Here is an 18,895-nt window from a genome sequence, read left to right as displayed (position 1 = left end):
GATTGCTGCAGGACAATTTTACAGGAGAAAATGCTCTTATCAACAAGCTCAAGCTCACTTACTGTTGCGGTTATGTCATCTGTCTTCAGCTCTTTTGGCTTGAGAAAGTAAGCGCCTATGGTAGATCTCTGATAGTTCCAAGTTGAACAAGACAGTTTACCTTGATGGCAAGCAATGATACTATCCCAGTCACTTTCACGAGCCTCCTCTAAAATATAATGAAAATCATAAATCAAATTATTTTTCATTCCCTCACTCATTCATTTACCTATTACTTATTAAGAATATAATATTCTATGTTATCATTAGGCACTAGGGACTGATGGTGTACAGGTAATTTCGGATAGCAATGAGCTTCTAATCTAACAAGAAATTCTGGGGGCACCTGGGTGGCTCACTGGTTGAGCTTCATTTCGGCTCAGGTCACGATCTCACGGTTCATGAGTTCAAGCCCTGTGTGGGGCTCTGCACTGACAGTGAGAAGTCTGCTTGGGATTCTCTCTCCCTCTCTCCATCTCTGTTCCTCCCCTGCTCACACACTCTTTATCTCTCAAAAATAAATAATAAACTTAAAAAAAAATTTTAAAAAAAGCAATTCTGATTAGAAGAAATTATAATAAATAATGATAGTGTCTTATAAAAGCACTCAGCAAGAGTTTACAAAGAGACTTGAGGACAGTAATAAATGGCTCCCTGAAAGAAGCAATAAAACAAACATCAATTAATTGGGGGCGGGGACACAAATAGGTTCAAGAGTAACTTGAACAAAAAGAAGTAAGTGATGCATTTCCTGAGAAGGATGGGAAGCAGACAAGGCAACTGGGGCCATATCACAAAGTTGTGAAAGCTGTGTTCATAAGAGGAGATTACATCCTACTGGCAGTAAGGGGCCTCTGAAAGATTTTTAAGCAGGTGAGTAACATGATTCAGATGTCTGAGATCACTCAGGTTCTAAGATAAAAAATGGAAAGCAGGGTGGTCAAAATAAAAGTTTAAAAAAAAAAGAAAAAGGAAAGAAACCATCATCAGGTTGATATAAGAACCTCGAAATGGAAATGGTGCCTTATTTCTATGGTAGTTTAAACTCAACAATCAACAATTCAATTCTTTGAATGAAACACCACTCTAATAATGTAGCATATAAGGACCTCAGTGTATTCTGATTTTGATTACAATAGAACTTTATGTTCTCTGTTCTTACCTTTTTATATTAGTGACTTTCATTACACCAGACACATAATAGAATAAAAAGGGCTACAAAATGAGATACCAAGTACTGTTTATTAATAGGTCTTACAGAGAAGACCAAAACCTGAAATTAAAAGATAACTGCAAATTATAAATAATTCTTTTTCAGTCTTCACATTAGATTAGTAGGCACTTGGGGTACTTCCAAATGCTTATTAATGCCTACAAAAACATTGTTTAAAATGAAGAAAACTTAAAAATAGTAGGAAAAATAGAAAAACAGAACTTCTTGGAATACAGTGTTAAGTTACCTACCAGCTGCAAATTTTGTGATGGGTGGAAGCCTTACTGACAAGGCATTCTGAAGACCTTTACGTTTGACTCTCTTCTTATTTATTAATCCTGGAGTTGAGGGAGAGAACATAGCTATGGATCCTTCTTAATGAAAAATGAACATAAAAGAGAAACAATTCTTTGTCATATAACTACACAGCTCAAGATACTCTTATTTAAGTTAGGAACCAAATAAAGATGATGTTATAACCACTATTACTTAAATCATTTTTGAAATTTAGTCTATATAATTAGACAAGAAAATAAACTATGAGATATAAATAATTGAAAAAAAGGTTAAAAAATCATTTTTTACAGATGATACGATGGTAATATAGTCATGTCAATCAAGAGAAACAACCAAATAATAATTAGAATAATCATTTTATTGGACAAAATACAGAACCAATAAAAAAAAGTGAGTTCTACAATGCAGTAATATTTAAGATCACTAAAATTATTAGTTGGTAATTATAACATATTACATATTCTTACATATTAATTACTAAATACTAAATATTGCAGATAGAAATATGATGAACAAAGATTACATCTATAACACTAGCAAAATAAAATATTAGCATATTATAAAAAAATAACTAAGATACCACTGAATAATCTCAAATATGGAAGACCAACAGGAGGAAAACTAAAAAACAAACAAACAAACAAACAAAAACTTCATTAAAGCACTAAGGAAAATAAAAAGTAACCTGAATGAGGATATATCATATCCCTAGATGTGAAGGTTCTTAAAGATATCAAATCTCTCCAATTTAATTTCTAGAAGTATTACTTTGAATGCTGATTAAAGAATGATCCTTAAAAAAGATCTTGTAACTCATCTGGAAGTATATACAAACATGAATAGCCAGGACAGTAGCTAAAAAGAGGAGTAATTATGAATAAAACTGAAAAAACATTTTTTTTCTTTATAAAATCTTTCAAATGCTGGAAACTATGGGAAAAGATACAGAATAAAGTAACTTCTTTCTGTAAAAAGATGGGACACTGCTTACTTTGATGCCTTCTCTAATGTCCCTTCCATGTTTAAAATCCTGCACTCTACACATGGCTCAAGATAAGTCACTGATGTCTTTTGGGTGGCAGCAGTATGTTTTTACCACCCAAGCTGTCTAATTCTTTTCAATAACCTTATAGCAGCACCTCAACCACTTCTACAGCAACACTGATGTTAAAAATCTATTACTCTTCCATACAGGGGTTTTTTAATTTTATCCAAGAAAAAAGGAAATTTATCAATGAAACCTCATCTGGTTGTCTCACAGTATCTTGAAACGTTTCTTTTGTGACCAGTAGCTTTTTTTTTCCGTCTTGTAAATGACCTACCATGTCCCAAACTCTTGTTAAATTTTTCATGTATTGTGGAAAATGATTGCAGAGTTCCATCTTGACCTGTTGATATACATAGAAAATACCTATCAAACTTCATCAAAACAATGGATCATTTGAATGACAGACCTTAATGATTCTTAAAACTTGAAGTTACAGTTTGGGATACTTTAAAAGGAGAGCTAAATTGCAACTACTTCATTATAATATTCACCTGTACAAAGAATGCCATTTAGTAAGAAGCAAGGATAATATGAGTTACTAATAATTTTCAGCAGATTATGAGACTTGGCAAGGGCCACAGTTTCAGAATCCAGCCACCTGTCTGTGAAGATCAGTAAATAAAATAACGTTCTAAATGAAGACAGTATCTACAGTGCTTCCTGAAGCTTTCAAAAAGAATCTCCTCATTTACTCAGATTTCCAAATCACTCAAATTCAAATCTGAATCTGAAAATTCAATACCAAACCTAATAATTATTAAATACCCTGCTCTCAATGCCTTATGGAATAAACTAATAGGATGAAGCAGAAACTCACTTGCACTAAGAATTTGCTGTCCGTTTTGTCCATAATATCTGATTTTGGTAAGAGGAGCACTATGTCCCATTCTGAATCTCAAAAGCCGGCCTTCACCTGTAGGACCATCAAATATCCATATCTGCCAAGAAGTAAAAAGGTAAGGTTCTTTCACAATGTGTTAAATGATTTGTAAGCAGTCAGGTCATCTTCTACACCTATCAACTGGCACTGGGTAGTGCTGACTCTGGAGAAGGGGCTGGGGAGAGAAAAACTGTAACTCTTTTTCACTTCACTGCAATCATGTAACCTGCTGTACTTTTGTTTCATCTATACCATTACCGTATCCCATTTTCCTTTCATCTTCTAGGTTTTAGGCTGATACACTAAAACAGGCTTGCAATAACCCCAAGGGTAGAAGCCAGGAAAATGATAACAATAATAATAATACCCTCAGAGCATTGTCGGCACCATTTGTGACAAGAAGGGGCTCTCTATGGAGAAATGTCAGTCCAGCAATCGCTGTAGAATGTGCATTTCTCATCTGATTGATTAACTTTTTGTCTTCTAGATCCCAGAGTCCAATATGGCCACATGGGCTTCCAGCTGCCATTATTGGATGACCATCTGTTATTAAAAATAAAATACATTAAGAAAAACATGCGCCATAAAACAACCAAACGTAACAATTCTTCTCTCCATCCCTTTAATCCATAAACATAAGGTTAGAAAAAACTATGCACCAATAATCTATCCATATTCCTATGGCTGTTTGTAATGCAGTATTTCACTTATTTCTATTAAATACATTAACTTGCAAGAAAACATCCACTTGGAAAATTTCTATAAGCTTCGAAGTATACATTTTAAACATTCTTAACTCTTACTAATAATTAAGTTAAAAGTTACCTGTACGAAATGAAATCGAAGTAATAGGTCCCCAGTCTTGACGAAACTTCATTAATGTTTCATCGAATTTAATGTTGTGAATGATAACCTGACCTGACATAAGACCAACAGCAACAACATCCACAGCTGGTGCCTGAAATTTAAATTACTCACTTTTTATTCTTAATCAAAATAGCTTCAATAATCCTGATGTTATGCATCATTAATTATGTAAAAGAAATAATAGAATATCTTCTTGAGGATGACAAAAAAAAAAAAAAAAAAACAACCTAGTAAGTATTACCATTCTAGCATACTTTGATTGCTATTTCACATGGAAATATTTAGGAATGATTTCTTCAAGTTACTTCCCAGCTTCAAATCTGGTAGTCACCATCAATCCCCTCATTCCTAAAACACAGCTGACTCAGTAAGAAAACAACCATAAAAGAAAAGGAATCTGATATATGAAATCACTACAGATCAGTGACTGGAAAGAAACAAAAGAGATACAGCTCTTAGAAAACATAAAAAGGCTTGCCATATGCCTGGCAACATAAAAGGCCAACTACACAGGAAGTGAACAGTTTTTTATCCAAGGAAACAAAAACATATAAAACATGTTAAAAGGCAAAAAAGTCTTAGGATTAGTCTGTCCCAGCTCTAATATTTTATGAATAGAATCTTCATTTTATAAATGGTATTACATACAGGCTCTATAATAAGTTTCTCTATTTTAGCACAGAAGATCAATGTTCAATACCATTACAGAATAGAATCACGTTAACCATTTTATTAATCTACCATCATGTGACCATGATGCATGAGACCCTGGGGATATTAAAACAAGTATGATTCCTTGCCCTCAAGGGACCTAATCATCTGATACCTCTGGGGTCTTATGGGTAGGCAAAAGCACAGCAAGGTTGATGGTACTGAGAGAGAATGAAAGAATGAATATAAGTTGGGCAGGTATAAGCAAGAGCTATTCAGAAGGACAAGGATATACTGGCAGTATACGTGTCCAATGTAAGATTCTCTGCAGACCTACATCATTCATACATGTTCTGCAGTCTCATGAAAACAAAAGCAGTTATTTAAGGAAAAGTGCAATTAAAAATGTTAGGATTCGGGTCCCAATTACTCCAAGCTACAACCTTCAAAATTAGAACAAATTTCTCTGCATGACCTACAATCTCCCTTGCTTTACTGAACAACTAACTCATCTCCATCATCTCCACTCTGCACAAGGCACTGGACTACATGTTTACAAAACGATTGGTAAACATTGTTCCATAGCAACTATAGGTTTAGAGCCTAATTCCAGGTAAAAAGATTTCCATAAACGTTTATAGGCAAAGGCATTATTGTTTTCAATGACATTTCCAAAACACTACCTTTTAGGGCAATATTTATAAAAATAAACTACTTTATATATTATTTTTGTCTTTAGGTCTAAAAAATATGGTTGACCCCTGAAACTGAAAGATCACACTACTAACTTCATTTCTTCTTTGACTTAACAAAAAAATACTAACCTGCTGAAGAGCTGTGACTCCAACTTTCCATCCCAGAAACGTATACAGAAGCTTACTACAGGAAGAAAAGTAGTTGAAAGTTTTTATTTTTTAGGGAAACAAAATCGACTATATATTAAAAAGCAAAATAATAATGGGTGATATTTAAGTTGTTTCTCTGACCCACAGTATTCTAAGTATATATATATTAACTTATTTAATACTCAAAATGATTCCATGAGGTAGATATTATCACCATTATCCAGATAAGAAAATAAGAAACTTAATTATGTGAAACAATTAAGCTAAGGTTCTATGGCTAATAATTCATAGAGCCCAGACAGACCAACTCCAGATCCTATGCCCCATGCTGCTAGTAACTACTATACTATGCGAACTCTTTAAGAAATAGAAAAAAAATACAAGCTAAAAATCATTTTATATTACAGACTATAACAAAAAACCATCTTAGAATGTAGGTGGATCTTGTTTTTTCACTGCAATGTGTTTCTAGAAAAATATTACCAATGGGAATATAACTATGATACTTATGTTATATAACTGTCACATGACAATAGTGATGCTGCTCTAAATTACAGAATCAAGCCACAAACGATAAAGAAGTCCATGAAGAAACAGAGATTCTGAAATTGTTATAATGATACTCAATAAAGTATTAAATCATATAGTAAATTTAGTAAGTGGGCACAGATTACTCAATGATTATCCAAGGAATATTTAATGTAAAATAGTGTGTAAACATCACATAAAGAGCCTCAATATATAATGCAGGAGCAGAGACAATACTTCTGTCATTATCCCTAAACCTACAAGGGTAGGTAGTCAATATTTGCTAAATTGAATGAAAACACTGATTTAAAACTACGAACTAGGATAAATGTTAAACCTTTGATAATCTTATTTTCCCTTTCAAATTTATGAGGGATTCAGAAAGTACAATTTGGATGGTCAAATATTTTTGTCTTTTTAATGCTATACAAAGATTGAACTATCACTTTTTTCTCCGGATAAATGTTCAAGTAACAGGTGGAGGTATTCAAAACCATTTATCTAGCCCTCCAGCTATACCAATAATATTACAGTAAATGTCCATCAAGTTTGTGGTTGATAATAAAAGGACTTTCACCCTAAAAATGATTCCTAAATGCTAGCACTAAGTTAATACTGATTGACTTTGCCTTCTCCTACTTCTTCAGTTTATTGAAAACTAGATGCTGTCCAGTGACCAGCGCATAATTATTTTCTTATGTTACTTTACTAGAGTCTTCTCTATAGCTATATGGATTCTTTACAGATTAGGGCCATTAGTATATACTTTTAAATGGGTACTTATGAAGCTGCCTACCATGTGTCAGGACCACATGCCACCTTTTGCCTATGTGATACCGTGATACAACACCAAAAGTAGGTATACTTATAGAAGGCCCTCAGGTAAACATATAAAGGCAGGGAGAATTGAGAGACTTAAGTATGCGTTAGGGAGTAGTAGGTAAGGATAAGATGGGAACCACCTACATTATATTCTAAATAAAGTGCTTACTTGGATTTTACATTCCACAACTGTAGGCTTCCTTGTTCACTGCCAAGAAGTATTTTATTCAAGTAGGTACTTGGATGCAAAATTGCAGAAATTTTAAATACTGATTTATCAAAAGTCAATTGCAGATATTCCTCTACAAAAGTAAAAGTTATAAACAACATGTAATTATTTTTCATATATCCAGCCCTTAAAGTAAGCCTACCATATCAGAGATTTATGTCTTAATATAAACCAAAGACTTACATTCGAACCTTTACACATTCCTTGAGAAATTAAATGTGATGAGGGGCAACTTGTAAATAATTTAGACTGTCAAAAGTTTTCTAAAATTCTAATATCAGTGCTATTAAAAATTCCACTCATTGCTGAACTTGTTTATAGGAATAAAAAATAAGGTTTAAAAAAAAGGATTCAGTCTTACTATTTTTATAATTTGATCAAGAGGCAGAGTGAATATTCCAAAGTGAAGTACTTATACTGAACTCTTCCATGGAGTGAAAGTCCAAATATCTAGGGAGATTGATGGGTCTCTCAAAGATGTAAAAAGTAAGAGGCAAATCTTGGTGAAAGTAAAAACAGTGATTCTCATACATTTCCACCAAACATAGCTTGCTACCACTGTATAAGACTATCACACTTAAAGAACACTGACTCATATTCTTAGAGAAAGGATGTATACTTTCCTTTAGGTTATAGGATCTTTACAGGATCTTTAGTTTACTACCACAATCTCCTTTGCAGAAAGTTGAAAATACAAACCAAGAGTTATTCGGGTGTAATCATATATCAAAATGCACTCTACAGAGAAAATAATTAACGCATCACTGAACTTGGAGAACTGCAATGGAAGATGTATTAGCTGAAATTAATACATTAAACATGTTATAAATACTATAGTTAGCTCCTAGCTGACTAAAATTATCTATCCATTTTTTACTTACAACCTTTTTCTTCATATATATTAAAGAGTCTAAATTTTTTTCTGATTACATGTGAAACCTCTGACATGGAAGTTGTGTTTACATAGGTTTTTAATTTTAGTTGCACACATACTATCCGCCCCATGATAATGTAATAAATTGGCTCATTCTTACCTTCTGAATATATGTGCCAAATAATAAGAATGCTGTCAGTATCAACAGAGATAATGTGATCCCCAAAGGGTTGCAACAGATGGATTTCTGCTTTATGACCCTTAAAGGTGTGTACTACCTACAATGTTAAAGTTCAAAAGAATTTAATATGATTACTCATTCAACATTTAACATTATTCATATTAACCAAAAACATGCTAATCCTAAAGATGCTCTCATTAAGAAACGTAATCCAACTTTTGATTATCCAAGGTTAGATTAACAAATGGCAAGGAACCAGGCATTTTCACCTGCTCCCTCAGCCAGTCCAATAATAAGGAAGGCTAAACTAGAAACATAGAAATGAGACCTCTGAAGTTCAACCTCACAACTGAGCTTAGGGAGGACACATACAGCCGGGTTGTTCACCCAATCTAACCAGCACTACTCCATGCATCCTAAAAAAATGGTTATGTTTTAGAAGGCTAACTCTATAAGCTCCATCACCAGCTGGCTTCCAGATGAGATAGGGAGGATAGAGTACTTCTGTTTTGACACACAGAGACCCTTATCCTTACAGTAGCTGCATTCCTTAAGAACTACAGCCCCTTCTCCGTGATTTCAGTTCTCACCAAATTCCAGAAATGTTATTTCTTCTCCTTGTCCTTTAGACCTAGAAGTAGTAGCAGCTTCCTACAATTCCTGCAATTAGTCTCCCATGCCTTGCCACCCTTACTTTCTCTCTATTTGTATCTTCCAGGGAAAACTACAAACTGCAGTATTTTGTATTAAAAAAAAAAAAAAAAAAGGACATTTTTCCTGACTCTAAAAATTCAAACAAGTCCCATTAAAGACCTCCACAGGTAAACTGCCCTCCTCTGCCACAGGCAGTGATGATGGAGGACCCTGGGAACAAATGTCAGTCCAAGTTAGACCTTGACAAGTACACTGATCCGAATCCTTGGCTATCTAGGCAGCCATACTGCCACTTCCCTTTTCATTCTGGACGTCCTGAGCCAGGTCATCTCTCAAGGCTGTTTTTCCAGAACAAACTTAGAAACCAAATGAGAGATTAAGAAAAGACCCTTCCTTACCAGTGTAGAAAACAGAGAATCTAGTTTTCTCTATACAGAGAACCACTTGGTTCTTAGAAAAGAAAGGAGTCATGGGCTGAGTTGTTCATAATGAAAAAGTCAATCCACATAAAGTAGTGGCATAAATAAAATGAAAACATGACAGTCCAAAACCTCAGGAATACAGCAAAGGCAATATAAGAGCGAAGTATATATCAATTCAGGCCTTCCTAGAGAAGGAAGAAAGGTCTCAAATACATAACCTAAACTTTCACCTAAAAGAGCTGAAAAAAGAACAGCAAATGAAGCCCAAAACAGCAGAAGAAGGGAAATGATTTTAGAGCAGAAATCAATGACAGCGAAATTAAAAAAAAAAAAAGTAGAAAAAAAATCAACGAAACCAGAAGCTGGTTCTTTAAAAGAATTAACAAAATTGATAAACCACTAGCAGGACTGATCAAAAAGAAAAAAGAAAGGACCCAAATAAATAAAATCACAAATGAAAGAGGAGAGATCACAACCAACACCACAGAAATAAAAACAATAATAAGAGAATATTATGAAAAATTATATGCCAACAAATTGGGCTATCTGGAAGAGATGGACAAATTCCAAAACATGTAAACTACCAAAACTGAAACAGGAAGAAACAGAAAATTTGAACAGACCCATAACAAGTAAAGAAATTAAATCAGTAATAAAAAATCTCTCATAAAACAAAAGTTCAGAGCCAGATGGCTTTCCAGGGGAATTCTACCAAACATTTTAAGAAGAGTTAACATCTATTCTTTTTAAGCTGTTCCAAAATAATAAAAATGGAAGGAAAACTTCCAAACTCATTCTATGAGGACAGTATTACCTTGATTCCAAAACCAGACAAAGACCCCACTAAAACGGAGAACTATAGACCAATTTCCCTGATGAACATGGATGTAAAAATTCTCAAGATAATAGCAAACTGGATCCAACAATACATTAAAAGAATTATTCACCATGATCAAGTGGGATTTATTCCTGGAATGCAGGGTTGGTTCAATATCTGCAAATCAATCAATGTGATACATCACATTAATAAAAGGATAAGAACCACGTGATCCTCAACAGATGCAGAAAAAGCATTTGACAAAAAACAGCATCCTTTCTTGATAAAAACCCTCAAGAGGTATGGATAGAAGGAACACACCTCAAGATCATAAGGACATATATGAAAGACCCACAGCTAATATCATCCTCAATGGGGGAAGACTAAGAGCTTTTCCCCTACAGGCAGAAACACGACAAGGATGTCCACTCTCACCATTGTTATTCAACATAGTGTTGGAAGTCCTAGCCTCAGCAATCAGGCAGCAAAAAAGAAATAAAAGGCATCCAAATCAGCAGGAAGGAAGTCAAACTTTCACTATTTGCAGACGACATGATACTCTATGTGGAAAACCCAAAAGACTCAACCAAAAAACTGCTACAACTGATACATGAATTCAGCAAAGTCAAAGGATATAAAAACCAATGTACAGAAATTGGTTTCATTTCTATACACCAATAATGAAGCAGCAGAAAACAAAATCAAGGAATCAATCCTATTTACAATTGCACCAAAAACATAAGATACCTAAGAATAAATCTAACCAAAGAGGTAAAGATCTATACTCTGAAAACTACAAAACAGTAAGAAACAGAAAAATATTCCGTGCTTGTGGATTGGAAGAACAAATAGTGTTAAAATGTTGATACTGCCCAAAATATCTACATATTCAATGCACCCCTATCAAAATAACACCAGCATTCTTCACAGAGCTAGAACAAACAATTCTAAAATTTGCATGGAACCAGAAAAAAATCCCAAATAACCAAAGTACTGTTGGAAAAGAAAACCAAAGCAGGAGGCATCACAATTCTGGACTTCAAGCTGTATCAGAAAGCTGTAATCAAGAGAGTATGGTACTGTCACAAAAACAGACACTCAGATCAGTGGAACAGAATAGAGAACCCAGAAATGGACCCACAAACGTATGGCCAACTAACCTTTGGCAAAGCAGGAAAGAATATCTAATGGAAAAAAGAGTCTCTTCAGTAAATGGTGTTGGGAAAACTAGACAGAGACACGCAGAAGAATGAACCTGGACCACTTTCTTATACCACAGACAAAATAAACTCAAAATGGGTGAAAGACCTAAACGTAAGACAGGAAGCCATCAAAATCCTAGAGAAGAAAATAGACAACAACATCTTTGACCTCAGCTGTAACAACTTCTTACTTGACGTGTCTCTGGAGGCAAAGGAAACAAAAGCAAAGATGCTACTGGGACCTCATCAAGATAAAATGCTTCTGCAAAACGAAGGAAACAATCAGCAAAACTAAAAGTCAACCAATGGAACAGAAGATATTTGCAAGTGACATATCAAATAAAGAGTATCTGAACTCTATAAACAACTTATCAACCTCAACACCCAAAAAACCAATAATCCAGTGAAGAAATGGGAAAAAAAACCATGAATAGACACTTTTCCAATGAAAACATGGCTAACAGACACATGAGAAGATGCTCAACATCACTCATCACCAGAGAAATACAAATCAAAACCACAATGAGATACCACCTCACACCTGTCAGGATGGCTAACATTAACAACATAGGCAACAACAGATGTTAGCAAGGATGCAGAGAAAGAGGAACCCTTTTGTGCTGCTGGTGGGAATGCAAACTGGTGCAGCCACTCTGTAAGCCACTCAAAGACTCTTAAATACAGAGAGGAAACTGAGAGTTGCTGGCAGGGTGGTGGGTGGGGGGATGGGCTAAAAGGTAAATGGGTGATGGACATTAAGAAGGGCACTTGTTGGGATGAGCACTGGGTATTTTATGTTAGTATGAATCACTAAATTCTATTCCTGAAATCATTATTAGACTATACACTCACTAGCTTGGATTTAAAAAAAATTTTTAACGTTTTATTTTATTGTTTTAAGTGAGAGAGGAACAGAGCATGAGCTGGGGAGGGGCAGGGAGAGAGGGAGACAGAATCCAAAGCAGGCTCCAGACTCTGAGCTGTCAGCAAAGAGCCTGACATGGGGCTCAAACCCACAAACTGTGAGAGCATGACCTCAGCAGAAGTCAGACGCTCAACTGACTGAGCCACCCAGGCGCCTCGCACTAACTTGGATTAAAAAAAAAAAAAAAAAAGAAAAGGAAAAAAACCCAATCTCCTGGGAAAGCATTTTCAAAAGTATTTTCTAAATCCTACCCCACCCAAAAATACAAAGTAGAAAGCTCAGGATATGAGACCCAACTGGGCAGGAAAATTTTGAAGAAGCTGCCCAAATAATTCTGATGTTCAACCCTGATGAAGAAAACTGAAGTGCCAGTTTTAACTAATTCTGAAAATTTGATGAAATCAACTTTCTCTTCCTCCAGAAAACAAGATAAATGTTTAAAATAAAACAAGTACATGTCCAGAGCATTCTAGTAGAAGAACAGCAACATTAAAGTTCCCTCCACTTTCACTACAATTAACTATTAACTGCAAAAAACACATTAAAATAGTTCAGTGATACAAACCTCTTTATTACGGGCAAATGCAGAGAAAACATTCCCATAAGCAGCAAAGACTAGCCTCCCATCAGCTGCCATACAGCAGATATCCTGTGGGACAGAGTTACCTAGGTAAAAGACAATATAAAAGAAATAAGAAATTGTAAGATCTTGGCACAGATAGAAATCTCAATTATACATATACCATTTTTCATGGCTATAATTAAAAAATATGTATCTATGTGTAGATATATGAATAAAAACTAATAATCGGTATAAACTTGACTTCAATGTTACTTTATACTTTTAATAATAACTACCAGACTGAGAATATTAAATCACTTGATCTTCCCTAAGAGAATTAAAATCTAATATTTACAGACATTAAAATGTAATCCTAAAGAAATGAAAAGCTTTTTGAGGTTATTTGGAAAAAAATCACACTTCACATAAAAAACTGGCAGATAGTTATCAACCCTTCATGTAAATGCCTTCAGGAATGTCACATTTACTTATAACTCTAGGAAAATTTTTAAAGTAAATCAAGACCTAACCCCTATTTAAGTCTATGCTTTGGGAAAACCTCAGAAAAATTCCCTATGATACTCTAAATCCTGACCCTTTAAATGAACAATACAGTTATCTACTCAGTCTTCTCCAAGGCAAATATGCCTATCACCTCTAGCCATTTCTCACACGATATGATTTCTTTATTCCTCTCTATCATGGTCACATTGGCCTTTTCTTCTTATTCCTTGTTTTAGGGGCAGGAGAGTTAGAAGATAGATGATTGTTTTAAGTATTTTTCATGCTGCATATTCTACTTTAAGATTTCATTCCCAGGACATCTGGGTGGCCCAGTCTGTTAAGCGTCTGACTCTCGATCTTAGCCCAGATCATGATCTCACGGTTCGTGAGCTCAAGCCCCACACTGGGCTCTGTACTGACAGTGCAGAGCCTGCTTGGGGTTCTCTCTCTCCCTCTCTCTGCCCCTCCCCCACACACGTGCTTGCTTGCTCTCTTTCAAAATAAACAAAATAAAACTTAAAAAAAAATTTCATTCCCCAAATACTATTTTTATAGGTTTATTAATCACTTTGTATTCAACTTAGGTTATAGTGCCCTTCTATAATCGTTTTAAAATTTTAAGTTAATCAGACACATACACTAGGTTCCTTATAGCTCTCCTCTGTTTCTGTTACAAAGATCACATTTCATGGTTATACTACAATCTCTCAGCCCTGGCAGGCCCTTTATTCTGTAAAACGGTTTCCAAAAAAAAATAAATTTTCCTTCTATTGGAAAAGTATCAAAACGTAGGAAAAGGGAAAACCCTTACTGACAGTAGAAGGAATGATGGAACCCGAAAATCACTATTTGGTAATCATTCTAATAACTGGTTCAGGCAAGTACCATCACTAAGTGACAAAACGGTGGGTAAAACTCTCAAAAGTAACAGGATATTTACACTGTCTCACTGTATCTAACCACAAGATACTTATTAATTACAAAGAGTAAAACTTTAAAATTAATTACAAAGAGTAAAACTTTAAAATGGAGCCTCCTGACAAATGTTACCTTAATAAAATGATCAAAGTTACCACTGCCAGGAATAGAACCAATCAACAGCATGTGCCTGCTAATAAAATTCACTGAGAATTCTGAATTATTTCTTTGTTATTCTTGCCATCGTGCATAACCTGAATCTAATCATGAGAAAACAGCAGAAAAGGTCAAATTGAAGGACATTCTATAAAAGAACTGGCCTATACTCTTCAAAAATATCAATGCTGTGAAACACAAAGTCTAATGAACTATTCTAAATTTAAAAAGACTAAAGAGATGACAACTAAATGCAACATCTGATCCTATCCTGAACTTATTTTTTAACTATGTAAGTTTATCAGAAATACACAATGAATTTCTTATATATTTTTTAAGTCTTAAAATTAATGTCAAAAACTTAATATACTTAAAATTTTTTTTAACATTTATTTTTGAGCGACAGAGTGATACTGAACATGAGTGAGGGAGGGGCAGACAGAGAGGGAGACACAGAATCCAAAGCAGGCTCCAAGCCTCGAGCTGTCAGCACAGAGCCCAACACGGGGCTCGAACTCACGAAACACGAGATCATGACCTGAGCCAAAGTCAGACGCTTAATGGACTGAGCCACCCAGGTGCCCCCCAAATTTAATATTTTTAAAAGACACTAAACATGAATAAATTCAGGATGAAGTTTATACTTACTTACTGCCACCAGACTAAGTTTCTGAACCTGTTTTTAAAAAGAAAAAAAAATATATTAGATTATAATTGCTTTTGTTAATGAAAATTTAACACTTGAAAACTAAGATAATCTCATACATAAATCTGCTATGCTCTCTTTCCTAAAAAATATACTGACCCTAATTTTTCATTATTAGGAAAACTTATATTTTCAACTATTTCATCAAGAGTGGTGATGGAAGGGGGACATAAACGTTTTCTACAAAGGGTCATATAGTAAATACTTCAGGGCTTGGCAGGCTATGTGGTCTTTGCTGAAATTATGCAACTGCTAACAAAACTTGAAAGCAACCACATATAATATATAAACAAATGTGTACAGCTCTATTCCAATAAATTTGACTTATGTATACAGAAATTTGATTTTCATGTAATTTTAATATGTCATGACATATTATTAGTTTTTATTTTTTCTCCAACCAGTTAAAAATGTCAAAACTGGGGCACGTGGGTGGCTCAGTCGGTTAACCGTCCGGGTTTGGCTCAGGTCATGATCTCGAGGTCCGTGAGTTCGAGCCCCGCGTCGGGCTCTGTGCTGACAGCTCAGAGCCTGGAGCCTGTTTCAGATTCTGTGTCTCCCTCTCTCTCTGACCCTCCCCCATTCATGCTCTGTCTCTCTCTGTCTCAAAAATAAATAAACGTTAAAAAAAAATTTTTTTTTAAATGTCAAAACCACCCATCTCTGAAGCACAGAGTTCAGTGAGGTATAAGTGTAAATTCAAATCCCAGAGATGCTAGAATATTAAGACTGAAAGGGCCCTTGGAGATCAAATTACATATCCCATATTTCTTTTTTCTTTCTTTTTTTTTTTTTTTTACATATCCTATATTTCTTAAATGTAAACACACACAGGTCTCCATACCATGCAAAATTTAATTATATTGTATTCTACTACTGTGGAAAATTTTACTTAGAGATCATTATATTAGAATAAACTCAAACAAATAAACTCAAAACACTTAAACTCAAAAAGATAAACAAAAATGTCACATATATACAAAAACAAATGCAGGATAGGACTGGCTTGCAGGCTGTAATTAGCTGATCCCAATCTATGGTTACTGATCCAGCAACATGACCTTGACAAAATTAATCAGTCTCCCTGTGTCTCAAATTCCTCCTCATCTGTAAAATAAGAATTAAAATTAAGTACCAGGCACCTGAGTGGCTCAGATGGTTAAGAATCCGACTCTTGATTTTAGCACAGGTCATGATTTCATTGTTCATTGGATGGAGCCCCTCTTCCTCACGGTCAGTGCAAAGCCCGATTGGGATTCTCTCTCTCCCTCTCTCCACCCCTTCACCACTAGCACGCCCGTGCGTGCGTGCTTTCTCTCTCTCTCTCTCAAAATAAATAAACTTAAAAAAAATTAAATAAAATAGGTACCTGCTTTATGGAGTTGTTATGAGTATTCAATGTATAAAATGTGTTAACAGAGCCAGGCATAATTAACGTTTAATAAACGTTAGCTGCCATCACCAGCACCATCTCCACTTTGGGCATGTCCCTCACTTTCCTCTTCCACTAACTCAACCAGCTACCAACAACCAACTCTTCTTGCTACTAACACATTTGCTTCCCACAATCCTTGAAAGAATGCAACTTCACAGCTCAGCTTCCACAAAAAGTGCTTAATCAACACTGGCTATTATCATCTTTATCATAAAGAAAAGCTCCCTGATTTCACAGAGCATGCATTCCTTCGGAGAAGATGAAGGGGAAAAAGTAAACAGCAACAAAAGACTATGATTCATAAGAAATTAAAGGAGAAAAACCATCACTAACAAGCAGGAAGCCCTGGGACAAATAACTTAATTTCTGAGATTGTTTCCTAGTTTATACAAGGGTGCTACGGAAAACGGTAAACGATACATATCTCACAAAGAAGTTGCTGCCAGGCTTAGGCTAAGAAGCACCGTACGAGACCCTCAAATGTTAGTAGAAAATAGATGCTCAGGGGAAGTTTAAGGAAACTAGTTTGCTACCAAATGTGAACAGTCCCCGAAATCATAATTAATCTCACCCCCTCCAAGATCTTCCAATGTAGTTTAGTCTGAATTTCTAATCCAGCGTGTCAGAAATTGCACAATAAAATGTCTTACAAGTCCTTCTGGTTAAGAGGGGGCAGAAACTGGTCTTAATCACGTTTACATCTTCAAGGGAACCTGAACAGACATTTACTGAACAAATACATTGCTAGAGAACTGAAATGTTCTCTGGTACTTTTCCCTAGCAGGACAGCCTCCGAAACTCGTCCCAAGCGGATTGCAAGGGCTACAACAACAGCACGTGGATGTGAACTCGTGATGAAACTGGACAGGTAGGAGTTAGGGAAGAGACGGCAGAAATGCAAGCCCTTGATCAGTGGGGGAGCAGAGCAGGACTGCCCCTGGAGAGAGCTGAGGCAGCTCTCAGCTGGGGGCTAAGGGGGTGGTTCCCGGGAGGCTGGCGAAGGAAGAAGTCACTCACGTCATAGGTGTGGAAGCTCTTGCCCACGCAGGTCGTCACATAGAATCGGCGCTTCAGAGCACTGAACCGCACCACGTGTGGAATGTCGTTGCTAAAAAGCCCCAAAGCCCGGAAACCCGCGAACAGCGCGCTGCTGGTTCGACCTCCCGTCCCACCCTCCATCGATACTGCGGTCCAGGCTCCTCTGAGCTCCAGCCCCGATGAAAACCAGCGGACCAGGTCCTTCACTTCTCGTGGCAGTTCTTTAGCCGCTCTACAAACTCACAAGACCTTCCGGTTTCCCCTGCCAATCGGTTAGCAGACACGGCTCTTAGTGCAATTGAAAAAGAACTCCCACCGGAGCTCGCAGAGGAGGCGCGACTTCGGTTCCGCTGGCGGTCGTCTCCAGGGTTCCAGAGGTGTTCCCCACGTCTGGTGGGGTTGAAAGAAAACTGCAACAGGGAACCTTGGAGGAGGGCGAGCGGCAGGGGAAGCGGAAAGACCCGGACGGTGAAGGGAGACCAGGTGTAGCGTTGACAGAGTCAAGTTAAACGTGCAGTTATAAAATTGCATAAAACCATGAGACTCTCGAGAAAATCTGAACACTGGATATTTGATGATATTAAGAAATTATTGTTGGGGCGCGTGGGTGGCTCAGTCGGTTGAACTTCCGACTTGGGCTGAGGTCATGATCTCGGGGTTGGTGAGTTCGAGCCCCGCGTCAGGCTCTGTGCTAACAGCTCAGAGCCTGGAGCCTGCCTCAGATTCTGTCTCTCTCTGCCCCTCCCCCACTCATATTCTCTCTCTAACTCTCTCTCTCTATCTCTCTCTCTCTGTCTGTCAAAAGTAAACATAAAAAATTTTTAATAATACAAAAGAAATAATTGTTAATTTTTATATGTGATATTAGCATTGTGATTATGCTTTTAAAGATTCTTACCTTTTGTAGATAGATACCGACATATTTACGGATGAAGTGATATATCTGGGGTTTGCTTTCAAAATAACGGGGGATGAGGTGAAGCATTTAGATGAAATAGAGCTGGTAATTGTTTAATCTGGGGATTGGGTATTTGAGAGTTCACAATACTATCCCTATGCTTGAGTATAAAATTGAAATTTTC

At 36.1% G+C, this 18,895-nt stretch overlaps 1 protein-coding gene across 3 annotated transcripts in view; it reads right to left on the bottom strand.

The window, feature by feature from the left end:
* Positions 1-18,061, bottom strand: part of WDR36 (WD repeat domain 36) — a 43,288-nt gene extending 25,227 nt beyond the window's left edge. The window contains exons 1-12 of one of the 3 annotated variants that reach the window (XM_042945073.1): positions 17,793-18,061; positions 15,283-15,310; positions 13,060-13,160; positions 8,454-8,571; positions 7,360-7,492; positions 5,820-5,874; positions 4,303-4,435; positions 3,845-4,020; positions 3,415-3,535; positions 2,872-2,937; positions 1,504-1,590; positions 63-208 (exon numbers count right to left, since the gene is read on the bottom strand). In XM_042945073.1, coding sequence (XP_042801007.1) covers positions 63-208; positions 1,504-1,590; positions 2,872-2,937; positions 3,415-3,535; positions 3,845-4,020; positions 4,303-4,435; positions 5,820-5,874; positions 7,360-7,492; positions 8,454-8,571; positions 13,060-13,160; positions 15,283-15,310; positions 17,793-17,954 — 1,326 coding nt within the window. In that variant the 5' untranslated portion in view covers positions 17,955-18,061. The other 2 variants (XM_042945083.1, XM_042945076.1) reach the window with 2 other exon arrangements.
* Positions 18,062-18,895: the final 834 nt, after the last annotated feature.

This window comes from Panthera leo, chromosome A1 (assembly GCF_018350215.1).
Source record: "Panthera leo isolate Ple1 chromosome A1, P.leo_Ple1_pat1.1, whole genome shotgun sequence".
NCBI classification, from domain to species: Eukaryota; Metazoa; Chordata; class Mammalia; order Carnivora; family Felidae; genus Panthera; species Panthera leo.
This window is presented reverse-complemented; position numbering and strand designations above follow the sequence as displayed.